Raw genomic sequence first — 20632 nt, 5'->3', positions numbered from 1 at the left:
CATTATATTGGATGAAAGTAAAAGGTGTATGCTAAGGTCTCTCATTGATTTGTGGCTGGAATGAGAACTGCTGGGTCATGTGGCACAGCAAAGAAACAAGATTTGTTAACAGTTGCTCAGATTCATGGCAAATTCTGTCAGTATGGCTAGTGAGCGCTCTCAGCTGGTGTTTCTAAGTGATATTTAAGATGAGCCAATGACACTGTTATGGCTCGATATATCCAAATTTGTGTTGTGTATGTTGCAAATTGTACGCTATTAATGACTGCCGTGTCCAATGCATTCCTTTGCTAGTGGTTGGCTGTGTTCTGCAAATAGTGTCGGTTTGAAGAGGGAAAAGATTTTTGAAATTGATAGTCAAAGCAATTGCATTTTTGTAAGATGCTTTAGAAAATGTATGTAAGTGTTTTTGGATACTTCAGTTTGGGAGCTGGGTGGGGAGTTGTCACAGGAGCAGTCCACATGGATTTATTTAAAAATATATTTATTTTTTTTTCAAAGTAGAGCACATGCATGTTGTAACTTTTGATCAGGAATTTTTGAGCTGATTCTATCTTAATACTGTTATTCTAAGCATTTGTACAGATTCAGATAAAAATACCTTTTTCGCTCTTTTGCCTTCCAGCACCACCTTATGGTAGTGTGTTCCTTACTATAGTGCATTGTATTTCATATCATGCATATTTTATATTAGAGAGTATATTCTTTTCACCTGATGCTTTCACAGCTTATCTGTAGGGGATCTCTTGAGCCTCTTAGACCATCATCTCAAAGTGCTTGGGGTCAGCCTTGGGCGGCTGGAGCTCTATACATCGGAAGGATGTTAGTGCTAGCTTTGACTTTGTATTTGGCCCTGTTCTGTGCATGGGTGTGTTTACATATGCATGGACTTATATTTATTTTTTCATAACAATATACATTGGCTCCACATGGAAATACTAGACAGACAGAAAGCATTTGTCTAGATCTTCTTTCTTAAATATTTCAGCAGATTCTTTCATTTTAACAGACTTACGAAGAAGACCTCTGTAACTTTTATAATGAAGTTCACAATGTATTTTTCCCTCTAAAGGCTTTAAGGAAGCAAGATGCTAAAGCAGATGAAACAGAAGAACTCATGAAAAATAAACTTGTGAAATATGAAAGTGAAAAGATTCAAGTAAGACTTAATTTTATCCTTTCTTGTTTGGTTTTAAATAAGTGTGTAGTGTCATGTTACAGTATATGCTTCCTTTTTCAAGAAACCAGCAGGATAATATTTTCTTTACTCTTCAAGGTAACAAGGGGGTTTATTGCATCAGAGGCACTGTAAATATAGCTATGCTGAACTTCTGTCTTTCCTTCAAATTCTTTAGTTATAGTGTTACTTCTAACAACTCTTACATCCTGCCAGGCAGACCAGTTTATAACTTGGGGATTATCCTTGATTTTTTTCTCTGATTTGTCTCTGAATTTATAAATAGTCTGCTGTTGCTTATTTGCAGCAGCTCAAAAATGCAGCTTTTCTCCATCCCTGCAACTAACGCAGGCTAGTTATGTTGCACAATGGTTACTATTAATTATTCTTATTGAGTTATCTGTTTCCATATTGCTCTTTTCCTGTTCATAGAAAACCAGATTTCTTTTATTTCTGTTCTGGCACATACTTTTTCTAGCTTTTTTTCCTCTTACATCAAGTTTAGCCTTTTTGTCAATACTTTCCAAGTCATACTCCTTTATGCTAAACCATCTACGTAACGTGTTATGTTACTTTCTCCATTCCATTAATGCTGGTCCTGTTTACTTTGCCCATTTGCCAGCCTCTCAACATCCTCTTTGAGATTGCTATCTTTGCAATAACAGTTTCCACTGTCAAAAACTATATTTATTTTAATGTAGGTCTTTGTGATTTTTGAACTATTTATGGTAGAGCTCTGAAAATATTTTATAGCTTTTATTTTCTGGGTTGTGTTTTTTTTTTTAAATGTTCATCAGTTTGCTGGCTATTTCTGATTAAATATTTTAAAATTCACTTAATATTATTTTTTTAAGGAAAAATTCTAACTGTATGAAATCATGGGCACATCAGTTTTTCAGTCATCTTGTTTCCAGAAAAATTCAAATATATCTTCTTGCACAACACAGCAAAACCACAGAATTTAGCAATTGCCAGTTGTACCAATGCATGTAATCTTTAACACTTTTATGAATGAACTATGTAATAAAGGTGACTTCAAATGTTAAGTCATTGTTAATTTTGAGTTTGAAGATATGTTTCAAATCCAGGGACGATGTTTTTGAATATTTTTTTCTTCCTTTCTTTTATTTTTAATCCAGTTAAAATTTGCTTTTGTACTTTTTTTTTTTGGTTTATACACACCACTTTGTATATAGAACATCTGTGATATAGAACATTGTACAAAATTTGCAGACTGTAAGTTAAATTCTTTTTCTGTAACTTAAATACATCAGGGATTTAATATAAATGAAAGTTTGCTTTAAAATTTTGGACAAATAAGAATGTTCTGTATATTGTACTTCGTCTTAAATAGATGTTCATATCTATTAATTTGTGCTAGAATTAAAGAGATAAAAAACACTTTTGTAATATGTTGTGTACTTTGCTTTTCATCGTTTTCTGTATTGAAAGCTTGAGCAAGAATTGGAGCAGTCCCGGAAAAAGCTGAATGAATCAGAAGGCAGTAGAGAAGTTCTTTTGCGTCAGGTAACTGCTTTGACGTGGTGAAAATCCTAAAGTTTTCATATTAGGCTGTGTCTGAGTCTTTTTTGCTTAATCTTCTTATCTTTAAGAGTCTAAACTTTGTGGATGGAGCTGTCATCTTACTTTTTCTGTTTTCCAAGCTTTTGTATATATATGTGTTCATGTACAATAATTATAGTAATGGTATTAGTTATGGTACTTTTCATGTACATAAACACGTTATTGTAACTGCTTTTCATAGTATGCATTAGAACAATGGCTATCTTAGCAATTATTGTTATGCAAAGCACATGCTATAATCGGTGAATTCAGATACCTAGAAGTATTTGCTGTATTGGTTACTAACATGTTATAAAAACATGTGAAAAACCAACACCTGAAAAACTTTAAAGTGTGCTCTAAACAATACCTGTTGATGCACATTGATTTAAATCTAGAAGTTGCAGGAACCTGAACCGTAGCTTTAGAAAAGTGTTATTTCTCCTAAACATTTCTAATACTTCCTCCTTTCAGAGGAGCTGGAGAAAAAGGTTTAAATAAATAGGGAGGGGGCAATTGGCATATTAATGTTAGCATTAGTTGTTTGACTTCTGTATCTAGTGGAAGTCTGAGTTGGCTGTATTACTTAGCATTATATTCAATATACAGCAAGTTAAATTAAAAAAAAATTCAAAAGTTAAATTCAATGTCACATACCGATAATATGAATTAGAGCAACATTCCTTCAATTCAGTTTTAGCGTGTCATATTTTATTTTCCTGTATGCAATATCATCTCTAAATGCTAGACTGTACATGGTAGAAAGGAAAAATGTAAAAGCCGTATGTTTCTTAAGAACAAGTACATTGTATTTTTATTTAGTATAATTTAAATATACAAATTTAATAAGCAATATATTTTATATTTTTTCACTAGCAATGTAAAAAGACAATTGCAATATATAAAATGGTAACATTTCGTTTGATCCAGAGAAATTTATGCTCATCTGTGGTCAACATAACAAATGAAAATGTTTTCTTTAATTTTGAATAATCACTTTGTGGTCTGCAATTAGGGAGTAATTTGTCTTTTTGTTTAACATCTGCAGTACTCTTGAGATTGATTTATAAATATACTTGTCTATAGTCTTTCTTGTTTTATGTAATGTTAAATAAGTATCCTATTTACTCTTTTGTTCTGTTTTTCATTAATCATTTGATACTTATACATGCGTTTTAGGTTGAGGATCTTCGTTCCCAACTTCTGAGAGCAGAAGAAGACCGTGTAGAGTTGCAACATCAAATTTCTCAGGTTGCTGTGCACCGCCAGAGCTACCAGGATGTACAAGGCGATGACAGGAGTTTTAGAACAGGTACAACTCTCATATTTTGCACTAGAGGCCTGCAAATTAGTTAGCCTGGACACTAATTCTGTCTTTGAGTTTCAGTCTAATCCTTCTATTGTTTCAAAAAAACCAGCCGTTTAGCTGCTCAGCTGTAAGTTAATAAGTACCGGTACCTGAATTTTAAATAATAAGTAGCAATGAGAGTTAAAATTTAGGATAAAATACCATGATTTGCATGAGTTAAAAAAAAAAAAGAAGATTATTAGACACTATTTCAGCAAAGTGGATAGTGTTTTTACAGACGAAAAACATTTGAAATGTTTCAGAAAAATTATTTTAAAACCTCACATTTCAGTCCATGTGCAGTTTAAATTCTGCCATCTTGAAAATCATATCAAAAGTAATTTATACAGCTGTTTAATAGACTGATGAATCTCTGGTAGTATTTCTATGGGGTAACAACGCGTTCCAGAGAGGTTAAGAAAATTTTCCAGTATGATGCAGGCAGGGCTTCTGGTTGCAGTGTGTTAGAATTTCAGAGATGGAATAATGATACTTAGAAGGAAAATACTTTAAACAATTTCAAGATGTAATTGCATATTAAGTTACCACTTTAGCAAGGTCTTCACTGCATTGTTAGTTATCCATCTGTATTCAAACTTTTCAGACTTAATCAAAAAGGCATTAAAGAAAGTCTTTATCTTTCTCCTTATTAACATGGAAATTTATTAGTCAAGATAATAGAGGAACAGTGACTCCAAGTCCAGTGTGTCTGTGAATGTTTAATTGGTTTGGTAAATGACTTATTTTTAGATTTTCATACTTCACCTACTGAATTATCTTGCTTATTAAAATAGGACTCTGACTCTGTTTTACAAATCTCACAGAGGACACTGGAAAATGGCTGGGTTTTGTACGTGGCTTAGCTTCAGAAATGTAACTCAAAAGAATAATTTTAATAGTTTTTCTCTAGTCATGTTAATGTATCTGCTTAAAGATGAGTTTATTTGAAATAATATGCTTTTCATGTTAATGAAAGCATATTTTAATTTTTTCATTTGTTATACAATTATGAATCAAAACTGTTGTAAAATTATGAAGAAAATAAAAAAATGTACTGGAGCTGTTAAGATACATACACATATCATTATATCACTTATGCAGTTGTGTTTCTCCTTACTGTGTTATTTCTGTTTCTTCAAAGATGCACGGGAAGAATGCAAATGGAAATTTTCTTTGCCTCTAGTAGTTGTTTATGACTAAAGGCCTTTGAATTTCTGGTTGAGGAAATTTAGGCTTACTCTCATCCAGAACTGCTGTAGTGGCAGGATTCAGACATAAAAGTCACACAGTGTGTGACTTCCAAATCAGGAGGTATTACTCTGGTGGGATAAAATCCTGTTGGCTTTAAAGTTTGTGGCCAAGTTTTATTTACACCAGTATTTCCCCATTGTTTCTTCCATCCTATATTATTTTATTGGGTTTTGTTGGGGGAATTTGGCTTGTTTTGGGGTGGTGTTGTGGGTTTTTTTTGGAGGGGGAAGAGAGGAAAACCCTTATAAAATGATTGAATAAACAGAAATACTGTCTCAATCAGTAAAAGGTTATGATATAGGTATAGCCATTTTTCACAGATAATTAAATCAAAATAAATAGTTACAGAATATTTTCAAGTAGAGAAGAAAATTGCCGAAAGAAAAATGAGAAAAAAATAATTCATCACAAGTTGGTGCTTCTACTGGGCTTATTGTTCTGTTCTCACTATCTTATAGTAGCTGAAAGATATGAGAGAGAGAAGCAAGAACTGGAGAAACATATTTTGGAGCTTAAAGCAAAGCTGAGTCATGATGCTGTAATGTCAGAAGTAGAAGAACTAAAGAGATGCGTAGAGCGTAAGGACAAGGAGAAAGCACAACTTGTAATGCACATACAGGTAACTTGGTTTTTTGTTTTTCTTTTGTTTGTTTGGGTTTTAATTTCCCATATGTTTAAGGTAGGTGACATGCTGGATTAAGGAGTAACCTTTAACACTAAGAGTAACTATCATAGTCTTATTGGTTTATTCTGTAAATAACTTTGAAAGGTGATCCAAGTTTGCAGAGGTTTTCCTCCCCCATCTTGTTAATAAACCAAAAAAGGTAATTGCTATTGCCCATGAATTCGTGGTTTAGATTACTCCTTTTTCACTTGTGCAATGAAAAGGTGATCTGATTTTTATCAGCATTTAGCATTAGTAGTGGTTTCTGGAACTACTTTTATAAGTTAGTATTTACTTCCTTATTCCCCCTTATATCATACCTCAGAACTAAAGTTTAACTTCAAACAAACTGGGATACCTTGTTCTATGAGAAAGTGCAGAAGAGTAACAAAAATAGATCATAACTACTCTTTTTTTTAACAATTAGATGCAATATAATAATAAGTATTAGTATTCTTATTTATGGTAAACTATTTAAAGGGATTCTCTGTGAAAAGAATAGCAGCAGTCTTTGACACTGGAATTTTAATTAAAAGACTTGAAGATGAAATAAGATATAAGGAGGCAGTAACCTTTTTATTTAAGACAGGAGACTTCTGTATTTTTGGATCTTGTTTAGATTTGTCATTGGTAGTATGATCCCTGAACAGTAGCTGTTTTCTTCTGTCTTTCATGACTGTCAGAAGAAAAGGGGATATTTTCAAAACCCTATGTGGGATTTCAGTAGTCAAGTACTTAACATTTGTTGTACGTTTATTAAAGCATTCGGTAAGTCTGGTTTTGTATGTTGCATTTAGTTTTTCTAATGAAGGTACTTTTCATTGAAATGGTGTTGCATCACCTTTGAAGCTCAAAAGTAGGAATTACTTTTTTTGTCTTTTCATAGATTTACAGGACTATGCTGTTCAGTTTACTTCTGCTACTCTTTTCCCTTGTCAGCTTCAGTGCCTATTTAAATCAAACTAATATATCAAATTACATTTGGAAAAAATTGAGTCTCAAAAAAGTTCTTACATGCTTTATAAAAACTGATTATTGAAGAGGTTTAAAAAGACCTAGAGTGCTTCTATAGGGGGTAAGGCAAGCAGAACTCATTTCCTGATGCCCATCAGCATTTGTGTTCTAGCTGGCCAATACAACTCCAGAAAAACCTGTTCTTTTGTTCTGTGGGGCCTGAGAAATGGAATTACTTTGACAGGAGTTAATGGGATACAACCCCATAGAAAACAAAATTTTTTTGAACTTCTGCTTGTAGAACATGCTTTCTTGAGGGTCAGAATGATGTTAAAATACTGATTTCCTGCTCTGTGAAAATACTGATGGAAGAGTGCTCAGCTGGCGTCATTGCATTGCTCTGAGTTAGAAATCTTTGACTTCCCTGATTATCTCAACAAAAAATACTTTGTACTTCTTATCTGCTTCCCACTGCCATTCTCCTACAGAGGCAGTAACAGGAAAATAGCTTGTGTGTTTTTCCTTTAATGAGACATCAAGGAATGTAAGGATGTGAATTTCTAAACTTATGTACTAACAAAGCATTTTGTGAAGCCTGTTCTAACAGCTGCTCCTATCAGATAGTCTGATTCTCAGTTGGAAGTGACGAGTCATGTTTGGCTTGAGTGTAATTTATCTTTGGTTAGTTGGGAGGATGTAATTGCACTTGCTTCTGGTGTACATGTGATATTAGAAATTTCTTTTGAATTATTTTAATGTCATTGTTTTCAACAATTTGAGTTGTGTGTGTTTTACATTTAGTCCCTGACAGCTGCCATAAGATCACAGTATGATGTAAAACTGAGAGGATGAAAAAGATTATAATCACATTCTTAAACTAATGTTTAGAAGTGAGTTCAATCTTAAATTTTTTTCTATTAAATTTAGAAACTAATTTATTTTGGTTGCTATATTTTACCTGAGGATGCTTCTATAAAATCTTGCAAATGTATACAACTATTTAAAAAATATTTTTCTGCATGGAACTATATAGATATGGGGCTATAATAGCTGACTATGATGGCTAAGAAATTTATAATGGAAATTATAAAGATACAGTACCCTGGTTTCTCTGTAAGCATGTTTAGACTCTTGTGGAATTGTTTGATTTACTAATGACTTCTCATACTAATTAGGTCAAAGTAGTCTTATAGTATTGTACAGTAGAGTGTAACAGTGGTCTGTTTGTTAAAATATTTCAAATTTTCTGAAGGAAAGTCATTGATTTGTTGATTTAAGATCAGAATTCATCACTAATGTAGGTCTTTCAGTCTTATGAAGATTGATGAAGATCTTATCCTCATTAAAATTTATTTTATGGCTTTTTCATCCTCTAAAGATGAAACTCGTATCCAATTATTTTCAATATATGAGCCAATTAAGATATCTGAAAATCAATAGGTAACACATTTCTAAATTTAAAGAGAGACTCTTACAAAATAGGAGGAATCAATACCTCTGCAGACCAGCCTCTGTGGAGTTCAAATGCCAAAATAGTGCTACAGATAGATTTAAAATGTATGGATGCTATTCACTTTGATAAAGTTTGTATTTAAAATCACATATCAGCTTTGGGGTGTGGGGAAGGTGTTCTACCTCTATCTTTATTTGCGTAAAGCATTACCTGTTAGAACGAGTAATGGTTCAAGCTTTGGAAAAATATGGAGAAAGCATCACTTTAATAAATTTATTTTTTTGCAATGTACCTTTTACTGAATGAATACACTTCCTGACTGATTGAATGTATGCATCTTTGATTATTCAGTTCACAGAATTTATGCTTGCGTGAAAAATCTAAACCTTCTGGATTAATGGTTCTTGATAGTTAGGTACAATATGATTGGCAAGAGATGCAGATCAGATTGTAATAAATAAATATTTGAGGTCTACATTCAGGAAAAATGAGTAAGAAATAATTGGGTACATGGTTTGGATGGCATTGTTGAAAACTCAGTGACAAGGACTATGATTACGTAGCATTAGAATCTGGTGACTGCGTTGCTGAGATGTAGGGCAGAAGAAAAAGGATGGAGAAAAATACGTATAGATCCACTTCAGTTGACCCCTAATTTTGGTGACAGTTAGTGTGGTGGGGTAAAATGTGGCTTTCTGTACTCTTATCAGTATAGACTGTTTGCACATAACTGATATAAGGCATTAGTTCTGTAAATTGTAGCAAATGAGAGATCCTCACTTGCCTTTTAATGTTCATAAAAGTTTTAAGGAAAGTTGCACTGAATACACTGCGTTATGTTTTCTATATTTAGAATGAATTTTGTTTTGCGCTTTGTGGTGATTTACTTTAAGTTAGGTGTTGAAAATGCAGGTCACAACTCTGATATGTGTAGTCAAGCTAGGGACTTTAGAAGTCCGAGCTACATGAGTTGCTTGAATGGTGGCAGAGGTGCACGTGGTGATTAATTTACACTTCAGATAAGTAACCGGGCTCTAACTGGAGAATGTTGTCCTCTTTCTCTGCCTCCAGTTTATAATAAAAGTTGAAAACTAGATTACGTGTTGGGATGTTGGATATGTAAAACACTAGATGCACAACTGTTTTACTTGGGGCAAATGTTGCATCTGGTTTTGAGTTTGTTAAACCCCTCTGTTCTGTGTCATCTCTCACCAGAGCCTGTCAATTGAAATGTCTGCAGTGCTGTTGCAGTCTGAGGGCTGATACAAACTAATCAGTTCTGAAAATATTTGCATTCATATCTCTGGAACATTAGTATGCTGTAACCCAGGATTTAGTAACCAATCTTAATGATGTTTTTTAAGTGTTCCACAAACGTAATTCTCTTTTATAAAAGTCTTCAGATATTAAGGCCAGGAGGTGTTTGATGTTTTGTTGGTGGTGAATAGTTGGCACAAGTATTCTAATAACTTGCCCTTGGTTTTGTTAGCAGTGGAACTATGAAAATGCAGCAATAAAATTAATCAGGTTAGAAAAACTGAGACCCAGACTTGTCTTCTGTGAAGACGGAGAAGAGAAAATGTGCCACAATCAGGATTTTCTATAGTAACAACAGTGCAAAACATACTAACAATTGCTGTACATGTATGAACAATACATTTCAACAATGAACTATTCTGCATATCCTGGGTTGCTCCTGTCAGAACCTCCATACTGTTGTAACATATATTGCAGAATATCGTCATGCTTCTATTGCCTCCAGAGCAGCTCACTGCGTTCTCTGTGTGATGGATCTTCAGCCTGCAAAAACACCAGGTGCTCCTTGGGATATGGAGTCTTAATCTATAAAGGCGGCATTTCTCATCTGCATGGAAATTTTTTTGGAATGACAGGTGCTTAGTGATTTGCTACTTGGAAGAGAAACTCAGATGTTCAAGGAATGTGATTTTATTTTTTTTCCTAGAAGTATAACCTCCTGATATTGTTTTCCTTTGTCTTCTCACTCTTGTTTACTACAGTCGCAATTGAGAAGGAGAAAATTGGATGAATATTTAAAAAAAAAAATCACCCAAACACCCAAAATAAAACACACACCCACTCTCCACAAAAAAAAAAAAAAAACCAAAACCAAAAACACCCAAACCAAAACCTCCCGCATCTCTATGTTCCTGTCTCATAGAAATCCTTAAAATATTTAAATTCTGAATTACCTAGAAGGATAATTCCAGGGTAGGGATGTGAAAACTGGGGTATATTCTGCAAGGTCTAAAGTAAGCATCACTGCCAAATTCTCCTGCCCTAGCAAGAGGGCAGCCTGCAAGGTCAGGAGGCAGCTCTACGTGGTGGAACCCATCAGTACATGTACTGACGTGGTTGGACATTGAGCTTGTGGTCCAGGCTTCAGGGATACAGAGCTGAAGATCTCCTCAGACACATTCCATTGGATGTGGGCCTGCTGGTGACTTCAAGCACCGAATTTAAACATGTTCCCCAGACAAAGATGGAGACTGACATCTGTGATTAATTCCAACTTTTCAAGCACTAACAGGGCTCTGAGCACTGTAAATCTAAACAGGCCTGGGAGCTGGATTAAGGTGTAGTCAGTGGTAAGGACTGATGTTTCTCTTTGATCAGTTCCTTCAAATGCCCCAACTCTGAAGGCTGAGATCAAACTTACATTAGTTATGTTAAATTTTTGATTTATTTTTCTTTTAGTGGCACTTTCTCTATCTTCTGTGTGCTGTGGCATCCTAATGGAGGGTAGCTGCTTCCCCACAGGTAACACAGTATTTCACCCTTAATACAAATGAAAAAAACAACAAACCACCAACCTCCCAAACAAAACAAAAAAAAAAAACCAAAAACCAAAAACCAAAAAATCACATAAACCCCCTGTGGTACAACATTTGATTATAATGCCAGAATAGGTCCTCCCAGTGTCTGACCTAGCCCCTATCTGAGTTTCAGCCTGTGCTGAATTTAGTATTCTGTGCTGCTCTGGCCACAGCTGTGGTAGAGTGTGCGTACAAACAGCTCTGCAAAGGGAACAGTCAAGCTATATGCCTTACCTTAATGATAACATTTTATGATGTATTGTCTGCATGCATATTTAAAGCCCTTTGCAACTGAGATTCTGTGGCTGAGGGGAAAATGAGGACTTAAAAGGCTGAAGGGAAACAGGATTGAGACTCTGACAGACGTCTGTATACAGAGGATGTAAAACATGATGGTGAAATAAGGGTACCTACACACTCCAGGTGTTGTTATTTTAATATTCAAGAATAAGTATATGTACATCCATAGTAGGATGCAGGTATAAACATTCTATGCAAGATACTTTGTTATTTTAAGAGAAAATAGGTGGCTCTCAAGACTGAAGGCCTTGACAAACTTTGGAACATTAAACATGGTATTTATTAAAATTTTATATATTAAACCTAAGGTTTTTTGAAAATACACTAAAGTTGAAAACTGTGATGTTATGCATCTAGCTTAATTATCAGTTGTTTTTGGTTGTAAAGGTTGTTTAGAAAGAAATGAAAAGCTTAAGTTTGTAAGATCATCAGTATGAAATGAAACCGCAAGGTCATAACAGCACACCACTGCCAAGTACAATGTTCTTCCAATGACAACAGTAATTTGCATAATTATTTCTTACTATCAAAACAATCTTAATTCTCATTAAATCAAAATTAGGCATTAAAAGTACATGGTAGTGTAACTTGCTTAATGGAGCTGTGTCGTATTAACTCTTTACTATCTGCTGATAGTACAGTTCCATGAAAACTAGTAATCGGTTATTTTCTGAGCAGTGTTTGTCTGAATGGGGTATCGTGTTTAACAAGATATACCATGCTGACCCTGTTGATTGTTATTTCTAATCATTAAATGACAGCCATGACTGTTATGATTGTTCTGATAACCTCCACATGTTCGTTGTTGTGAAGGGTTGCTTCAGATCAACCACAATGTTGACATGTATGCAGGCAGGTAAAGACAAATGGCAAAGAGATTACTTGCCTGTAACTGCTCTGTTAGAAATGTTATTTTACAAATTGTAAACGATCACTCATCCTACTTTGTCCACAGAATGCCTAGAAATTGGGATTGTGTGTTGGGATTTTCCAAGGAACCAAAAGGCAGGTCCATAATCTTTGTTTCTTATAGACACGTGGACAGTGAGGTTTGAGGTGTGCTCTTACAGATACTGAAGCAATAAAAATCTCTAACAAATAGTGCTTGTGTATGTCTGTCCTCCTCGTGTGAATGTATGTATATGCCATACCTGGGAAGAGGCATTTTCTTTCTGTGAAACCTACCTCTTTATGTGTATAGATAATAACTATGATTTCATACCTGACTCTTTACTTATTTTTATGATAGCCTGTGTCTAAAAAGCTGCTTATTTAATGTTGTAGATACCGATAGGGTGAGCCCTTACAGGTCAGACAGAATTTTGACAACTGCATACAGTACATTTGGGTCCCCTGTTATAATATTATAAAAATGGAGAGACGAGACCCACTGTTTCTCTATCCCCTTGCTCCATAGGGAAAGCTGCATGAAATGTTGATGCGCTATGCTGCTGTTTTCTACCTGAATCCAACTGTTTTGGGTCTGTGCTTGCTTAACTTTTCTAAGCAAAGCACAAACTATTTGCAAAGACATACCTTTCACAAATTGTAAAAGTAAAACATTAGAATTCACGTTTATATTGGCACATAACGTGTCAAAGTTATTTTTTCCTCCTCATGCAAATAGCTCGTGTTGATAAATTAGTTGTGCTTCAAGATAAACAAATGTTCCTATTTTTTCATTTTACTGTAAATCAATAAATTGGAGAGTAAGTTTTGCTTCTACATAGTGAAATGAATGTTTACAATTAATTGAACATTGCTTTCTTTGTTTAAGCTTAGACTCATTTCATTAAAAAGTCTGTGGGAACTGTAGTTGTATTAATGGAGTGTGTTCTCTGGTGGAATTATACATAAATAACTATTTTTTTTTTAATGATGCAGAGTTGAATAGTGCATCAATTTAGGCTGACATCCTCTGTGGTGTCTCCAGAAAGACATGAAATGGGAAATGATAATAGGATGTATAATGATATGACTGAAGAAATAATGATCCATTTTAGAAAAATCTGTGGAAGAGTAAATGTAATGCTGACTGTACCTTATCAGGATATTTTTAATTTCTGCTACATTCAGAATTTAAATCCTTATCTGTAAAGTAGTATTATAATCTGTTTTCTTTTGAAATTAAGCTCATTTTGATAAAATGTTGCTACTTGTAGCTTGCAAAGTTTTTTTGGCTTATGAAGTTTTGGCTTAAGTTTTGTCTTATGAATCAAGAGTTTTTTTATGAGGTTAGGCCTGGCTGTTTTGCCTGATGAGCTTGAAAAGACATGCTTCAATAATACTGAGGCAGAGTATATGTGGGTGTTTTCTAATGTATAGAATTGTAAATCTAGAAAGACTTTCCTGTTTCTATTTTGCCACCTGTGTAAAATTTACTCCTGACTATCCTGTAATGTGTTTATTGTTTTGTTATCTATATAGCAGTTGTCTAAGCAGGAATATTCATCCTACAGGGAAGCAACTGATTCTCCAGTGGATAATCCTACTCCTGTTTTGCGTCACGGGTCGGAGCAGCAAGCTGGACTGTCTGTTCAAGTCTAGCATCAGTCTGTGTGTTCTGGCAGTATTGCAGTCTGTAACATGCAAGAGTGCACATGCAGTTGTCTTTTCTGGACAGCTAATACTATTCTCAAAAGACTGTTAAAATTTATTGCCTCCCAGGAGGCAATGGTCGAGTTTGGAGGGAGAAAAAAACTGCAGCAAACCCACAAAGAAAAACTCAACCAACAAACTGAAGTCACTCCTCCCACCCCCACCTTGAGGAAGGAGCTTTTTCTAAATAGTCATTCCACGTGCATCTGTGAAGTCACTTTTTTCCTAGGGAAAGTATTTTTCTTTCGTCTGTTCTGAATTGCACCCTGTTTATTTCAGGCTACGTCTCTAATTTGTTTCAGTTGGTCTGAAATCTAATCCTCTTCTCTAAAGTACTTCCATCCCTTGAAGCTTGATAATATCTTTGACTGACTATAGAGCAAGCCTATTGAATTCATTTAAGTCATTAATGAAAATACTGAATGGTATGAAAGCAGTCTAAATAGGCCCAAAATGCAGAATACTAATCTGAAATTCTATGTGATGATCTCAATAAAATTCAGTTTAGCTACTGAAGCTTCAATAACTGGTTTCTGAATATGCCCTTGCAGAAGGTACATGGAGGACATTTTTCCTGACTTGCTGATGAGACTGTCCTGAGAAATATCAGATTCGAGATAGACGTCGCTTGTTATCTTTAAAATATGTGGTTTCAATTGCATTCAGTATTGAAAGGCCAACTCACGTTGGCTCTAATACGCTTGCTACATTTTCAAACATCTTTGCACTTTCTTCTAGAAATATCTACCAAGCTTTTGTGTTCTCTTTATATTCATCAGTGCTTTCCGAAATGCCCTTATTAATCATGCTGTTTCCATAAAAGCAACCAGCATAAAACTGGGTAAAAAATAGCTCATATAGTATAGGTTGTGGTGAATACTACTCTTTCCTTGACAATTTTCTTTTTAATCTCTGTCATCTATTTATATTAATCTCCTTAGATCTTACTGTTCGCTTTATTCCATATTTGTCTAGCCTGTAACATATGAGGATCCAGGTCAATGATTCCTTCTCAAACTTAAAATAACAAGAACAAGCAGAAGAGGAACAGATGCAGAAAGTAAAATATGGGATGGAGCAACCATGTATTTTATATCTTGGGTTGAAATCCTTTACCATTGCAGAGGACATTCTATGGGCTAACAGGGGGTTTCCCTGCTAGTCAAGGACATCTCTTATGGTATTCATATTTTAGAAATTTGATTTAACATCGCTGTATGCTGTTTCATAAGATTTCATATCTTATCTTTTTAGAGTTGGAAGTTTCATATTTTCCTATGATGATTCCAGGTGTTAACATCAGACCTGGAAAACAGGGAGAAGCAGCAGGAAAAAATGCTGGACCAGCTGAAGGAGATAGAGAGTTGCTACAAGGCTTGTGAGAGTGGACGTAGACAAACTGAACTCCAGTCTGCTGAGTTAGCTCAACAGGTTGAAGAGAGCACCAAGGAAGCGGAACGGTACCTTGCTGAATTCAAGCATTCAGAGGCACTCAGGCTGGAGACTGAGAAAAAAAGAGAAGATCTGAAGGTGAGAGCACAGGAAACCATCCGCCAGTGGAAGCTGAAATGTAAGAAACTGGGTTGTGAGGTGGAAAAACAAAATGAAACTATCAGCCAACTGATGGACAAGAACAGTCAGGTAAGATTGACTGGGGTGTGTGTGTGTTGTACCTTTTCCAATTTTTTTATAAATGAACTCCTTATCTTCATTTATGCAAGCTGTGACAAACTACTTTCTGCTTTAAGTTTGGGATGAAATTTTCTGGGATTGCTGTTTCTCTCCAGAACTGTGTTCTATCCGCGCTCCAACAATTCATTCCATAGTAATCATCTTGTATTGATTAATCCTGGCAGTTGTCTGAGGCAATAAGGTTTGCAAGCCTGTAAGAAGTTGGTCATCTCTCGCCTGGGTAAATGGATGTGTTAAGGAAAGGAAGAAAACTTGAGTCATCTAGAAATTCTGTGTGTCTCATAACAGACAAACGAGAAGCAAAAAGTAGAGGACAGTTGTGAGTAACAAGCGGGAGAGGAGTGCCAAAAGGTGCTGAGATTGCTGTTCATTTCAAGGTGTGGACAGGTCTGGGCAGTGGCAATTGGTAGCACTGTCCACAGTGACGTCCTTTTTGTTACATAAGACTCCTTGACATGGCTTTTACCTCTTTTTGTGTGACAAATGCATAAAAATGCAGTCACTTTGGTTTAAGCTCTACTTAAGAAATGTTGTCACTATTCGTTCTTATTTTTAAAATCATCAGCATCTTGCCAACAAGTTTGAGGTGTCACTCCTGAAGAAAATCTCTTTATTGGAGGATACATAATGTCAAATAAACTGTGCATCATTGTGGAGGAGAAAAAAATACAGTATTTCATGTTTTCAATACAAAGTTGTAAACAGCTTCTATATGAGGATATAATCAATCTAGATGCAGCATTTGTGATAAGCTTCAGGGAACTAGAAGAACATTTAACAGCTTTGAAATATACAGACAATTAACATCTGAGACAAAACCCTATAAAAATAAATAATAAAGAAATGGGAGAAATGGCAGTCTGTTGTCTTTGCTTGCTATTATAGGACTTCAAAGGGCTGATGGCAAACTTTCAAAACTGGATTACAATCAGCTTGCAATTCTATGAGATGTTCCAAATGTTTGCGGACAACGGGTGGGCTATAGAAAGATTGTTTAGGTTTCATTCTTTTGGAATTATTGGGATAATTTGGTCAGTCTTGCCTGTGTGGTTATCCTTGATATTTGTTGACCGTGGAATCTAACATCTTGTGTTGTTGGCAATGTATTTTCTTCTAAGTATGGAATGTAGAGAACATACTTACACTGTAAGCAAGTTACTTATGGGGTGTTTTAATGAAATTTTACTGGTGTTATTTTAGCCAAATCATGGAACTAGAATTGCAAGACAGTTTTAGGAAGGTTGAAATACTGATTTATTTATTTATTTTCTCAGAAAAAAAGCGTGATGGTCATTACCCCATATTCTTGATTTATTTTGTGTTTTGTTTTGCCATGCTTATTCTTCATGTAATTACAAATTATTTCATTATTTTAAATCTTCACTCTGTTAACCTTAATTGCCTTTTTGTTCTGGCTTATTCCAGGTAGTTTTGCTATATCTATAAGAAATGTGTACTGTTTGTGGAATTAGTGGAAGTAGTCAGTAAAATTCAGTGTAAAATTTATTTAACCCAGTTTAAAGAATCCAGTAGTTTGTGATACATCAGGAAAATCTCATGTTGTCACTTTATATCACCCTTTTTCCTGTAGTGTAAGTTGTGTGACTCATGATAGATGTACTTTAAATTCCTTCTTATTTTAAACAGAATGTTAAAACTAAATTATAACTTCAGATAAGTAGGTATTAGGAGTGTTGTGTGTAACATGATTTGAATGAAATGCAGTATTTTGTAACATACGTGTACTTGCAGTACAATTTTTTCCTGTCATTTAGCACATTTTCTAGGATTTTTTTAACCTGAAATGTATCTGTGTTGAAAAAAACAACCAAAACCAACCCAACCCTTAAGCTCCTTAGGAAAACAGCGAAAATGTATTAAATGTGGCTGCTTTTTTATGTTGAAGTCTTCGATTCTTGGCTTTGATGCATGCGTGAAAGAGGCTTTTAACTGCTATCCATTCATCTACTGCGTGCAGTTTCAAAATAGTTTAAAGTTTATATATTTCATATATAGTATTTTAGAAAATAAGCAAAATAAGTCAGCCTATGAAATGAGCTTGTAGGTAAGGGGTGTGTGACCAACAGTCCTACCTGTATTCTGCTGCCTTATTGTATTGCCTCATTTCCTCCGTCTCCCTGTTTCAAGGAACCAGCAGAGACCCATCTTAGTCTGCAAACAGGGTGAGAAAAGCAGGGGATTAACCAGAACTATCCCTGCTTTGGAGGCTAGATCATTGAAGGACAAGTATGCATTTGAGATCACAAATGTTCTGTATCTAATTTTAAAGAAACACTGAATAAATTTCAGCTGAGTTCATAACAAGTAAAACTTTTTTATTTTCACAGAACAAAGTGTGCTAATGGTTCTTTAGACATTCTTAATGAATATTCTTCCGACAGTTTTCTTTAATTACTTTAAGTTGCACTTTTCTCCTTTCCTAGGTGCTCAAAGAAAAGGATGACCTCAGAAGTCAACTTCTCTCTGCTATACACCAAATAGAAAACCTTCGAAAAGAGCTGAATGATGTGCTTACAAAGAGAGCCCAGCAGGAAGAACTCCTCCACTGCAAAGAGGTAAAACTGAGTGAAATGAAGTCTCACCAGGTATCTCTTGAAGAAGAAATGAAAGAAGTTCAAGCTACTGTAAATAAATTGGAGAATGAGTTAAAAAAGCAAGTCTTTCTACAAAATCAAATGCAAGCTGAAAAGGAGTACTTGGAGACAGAACTTGCAACTAGTAACTTAATCCATAAAAAAGACCAAGAAAGACTCTTAGAAATGCAAGCAGATGTAAAGAACTTAAGCTCAGTACGTGTGGAACTAACAAACAGAATAGCAGAAGAGGAGAAAGTCAAAAAGGAATTACATAAGACCCTCTCAGATCTCCAGAAACAGCAGGAATCTAAGCATGAAGAGATGACTTTGGCTACAAGGCAGCTGAAGATGGAAAGAGAAGTTCACCAACAGGAGTTGGCAGATCTTAGATCAGAGTTACAGAACGTTAAAATGAAACATGAACAAAATGTTCAAGAGCTCATGAAACTCCTTAAACAAGAAAAGGATGATGCAGAGGCTCAGATTACAGTGCTAAAGGTACTTATTCTGAAGAATTCCAATGTCAGATTGGTTATATTTTGGGTTTTTTTTGCCTCTATTGAATGATGCAGGTAATAAAGCATGGGCTTTAAAACATTTCGGACATGTTTTATTGCAGGTCATCATAAAAATATAACGTTCAGGGTAAAAAATGTTAACAGTAACAGACTTAGGTCGAAAGCTTTTCTTCAAAAGTAGAGAAAATAGGTAAGTCTGTGACCAGAACAGAAGGAACAATATGAGGCTGTAGCATTTTAATTTGACTTGATACTTCTACAACTGTTATTTTTATAATTATTGTCATGGCCCTATTAAAGAACTTGCAGTATTTTGAGGATGATGTGTTTTTCTAAATGTTTAAATTACATGATGCAGAAATACTGTCATTCTATCTGGAAGCATGTTCAGAAGGTGAATAATGATACCACTTGTTAAGATTAATTTTAATAGTTCTTTTTATTTCAAAGAGTTTTTAGAATTTCTAATTTCTGTACAATTTCTCAGAAAAGTGACTATGTTTATATAGTAAGTGATGAAATACAGCATTTTATTTATGAAGAAACAAGTTAATGTCTTCAGTTTACATTATTTGCTCCTGATTCAAGGTTATGGCATTGGAATGAAAATGAGCATTTTAGTGGCTTTATAAAAGTCTAAATACAATTGAAAAGTTCAGTTGAAGTGATCTAAACTGCACAATTGTCAACAGTTGTATAAGCTATACATTGCACTTTTATTGAAGCAATTTTGATTACATAATTAAATATATATATTTAAGATGGTATTTTTTATATCCTAATAATAATTTGAGTATAGAGGCAGTAGTTTTCCAGATAGGTTGTAAATCACTAACATAACTTGAATGCATTTCTGAAGCACTATAAATATGCTTTCCACCCCAGCCCCATCAAATTAAAAATTTGCTCATGTCAAAATTCTACCAATTCAACCATAAAAAGCTATAAAATCCTTAATCAAAGCTGTAGTAATTGATCTACTTCATCGTAAGTAATCATGTTCACTTTCTTTCTTTTCTCACAAAATATGCAACCAGTTAAAAATGCATATTTTCCACTTTTTTGCAGTTATGAATTGACATAACTAACCATCCTTTTCTAAGTAATTTAATAGATCAGTCATGACATAATAATTGACAATAATTCTGAAGCACTTGGTAACAAAAGTATTTAATGAAGATAGCAATTAAAAAGAATCTAGATGGTTGTTAGTGGAAGGATCACTAAGATCAAAATGTTTTGACAGCAGTGCTTAACACTGGGGGAGATTTAAGTTGTAATGTGTCAGTGTTATTTAAATGATCTGGCCAGATACATATTCTTCTTTTGACAATGACATTAAAATGAAGACTGTGCATTTAATATCAAGGGGAAAGAAGGAAAGTATATTTTGCATGGTAGTAAACAAAAAATGGGTAGATTGTGAATGTGTTGCTTTTATATGGAAAGGTCAATCTTACAGTAACGGCCTTGATATTGGTACTGGTTGTTGTATCTAAAGAGAATGTTTACAAAAATCTTTCATTTCCAGTGCCATGACTTTCCCAGAACCTTTAATATACGTACTTTTATTTTTTACAGCTTTGTGTGTCTGAAACACAGAGAGGGCTTGAGGGAGATAAGTTTTGTAAGGTATTAGGGTAGGCAGCTTTTTTTAGGAGTACACAAAATGATAATGCAAAA

The 20632-nt window shown here is 34.6% G+C and overlaps 1 protein-coding gene across 1 annotated transcript in view; it reads left to right on the top strand.

The window, feature by feature from the left end:
• CEP128 (centrosomal protein 128) overlaps nt 1-20632 on the top strand; it is a 124496-nt gene that overhangs the window by 29980 nt on the left and 73884 nt on the right. Inside the window, exons 9-14 of the mRNA XM_040601733.1 lie at nt 1073-1159; nt 2630-2704; nt 3920-4052; nt 5798-5958; nt 15433-15783; nt 18279-18929. Coding sequence (XP_040457667.1) covers nt 1073-1159; nt 2630-2704; nt 3920-4052; nt 5798-5958; nt 15433-15783; nt 18279-18929 — 1458 coding nt within the window. The remainder of the gene's footprint in view (nt 1-1072; nt 1160-2629; nt 2705-3919; nt 4053-5797; nt 5959-15432; nt 15784-18278; nt 18930-20632) is intronic.

The sequence above is a fragment of the Falco naumanni genome, chromosome 7 (genome assembly GCF_017639655.2).
Source record: "Falco naumanni isolate bFalNau1 chromosome 7, bFalNau1.pat, whole genome shotgun sequence".
Classification (NCBI taxonomy): domain Eukaryota; kingdom Metazoa; phylum Chordata; class Aves; order Falconiformes; family Falconidae; genus Falco; species Falco naumanni.
This window is presented reverse-complemented; position numbering and strand designations above follow the sequence as displayed.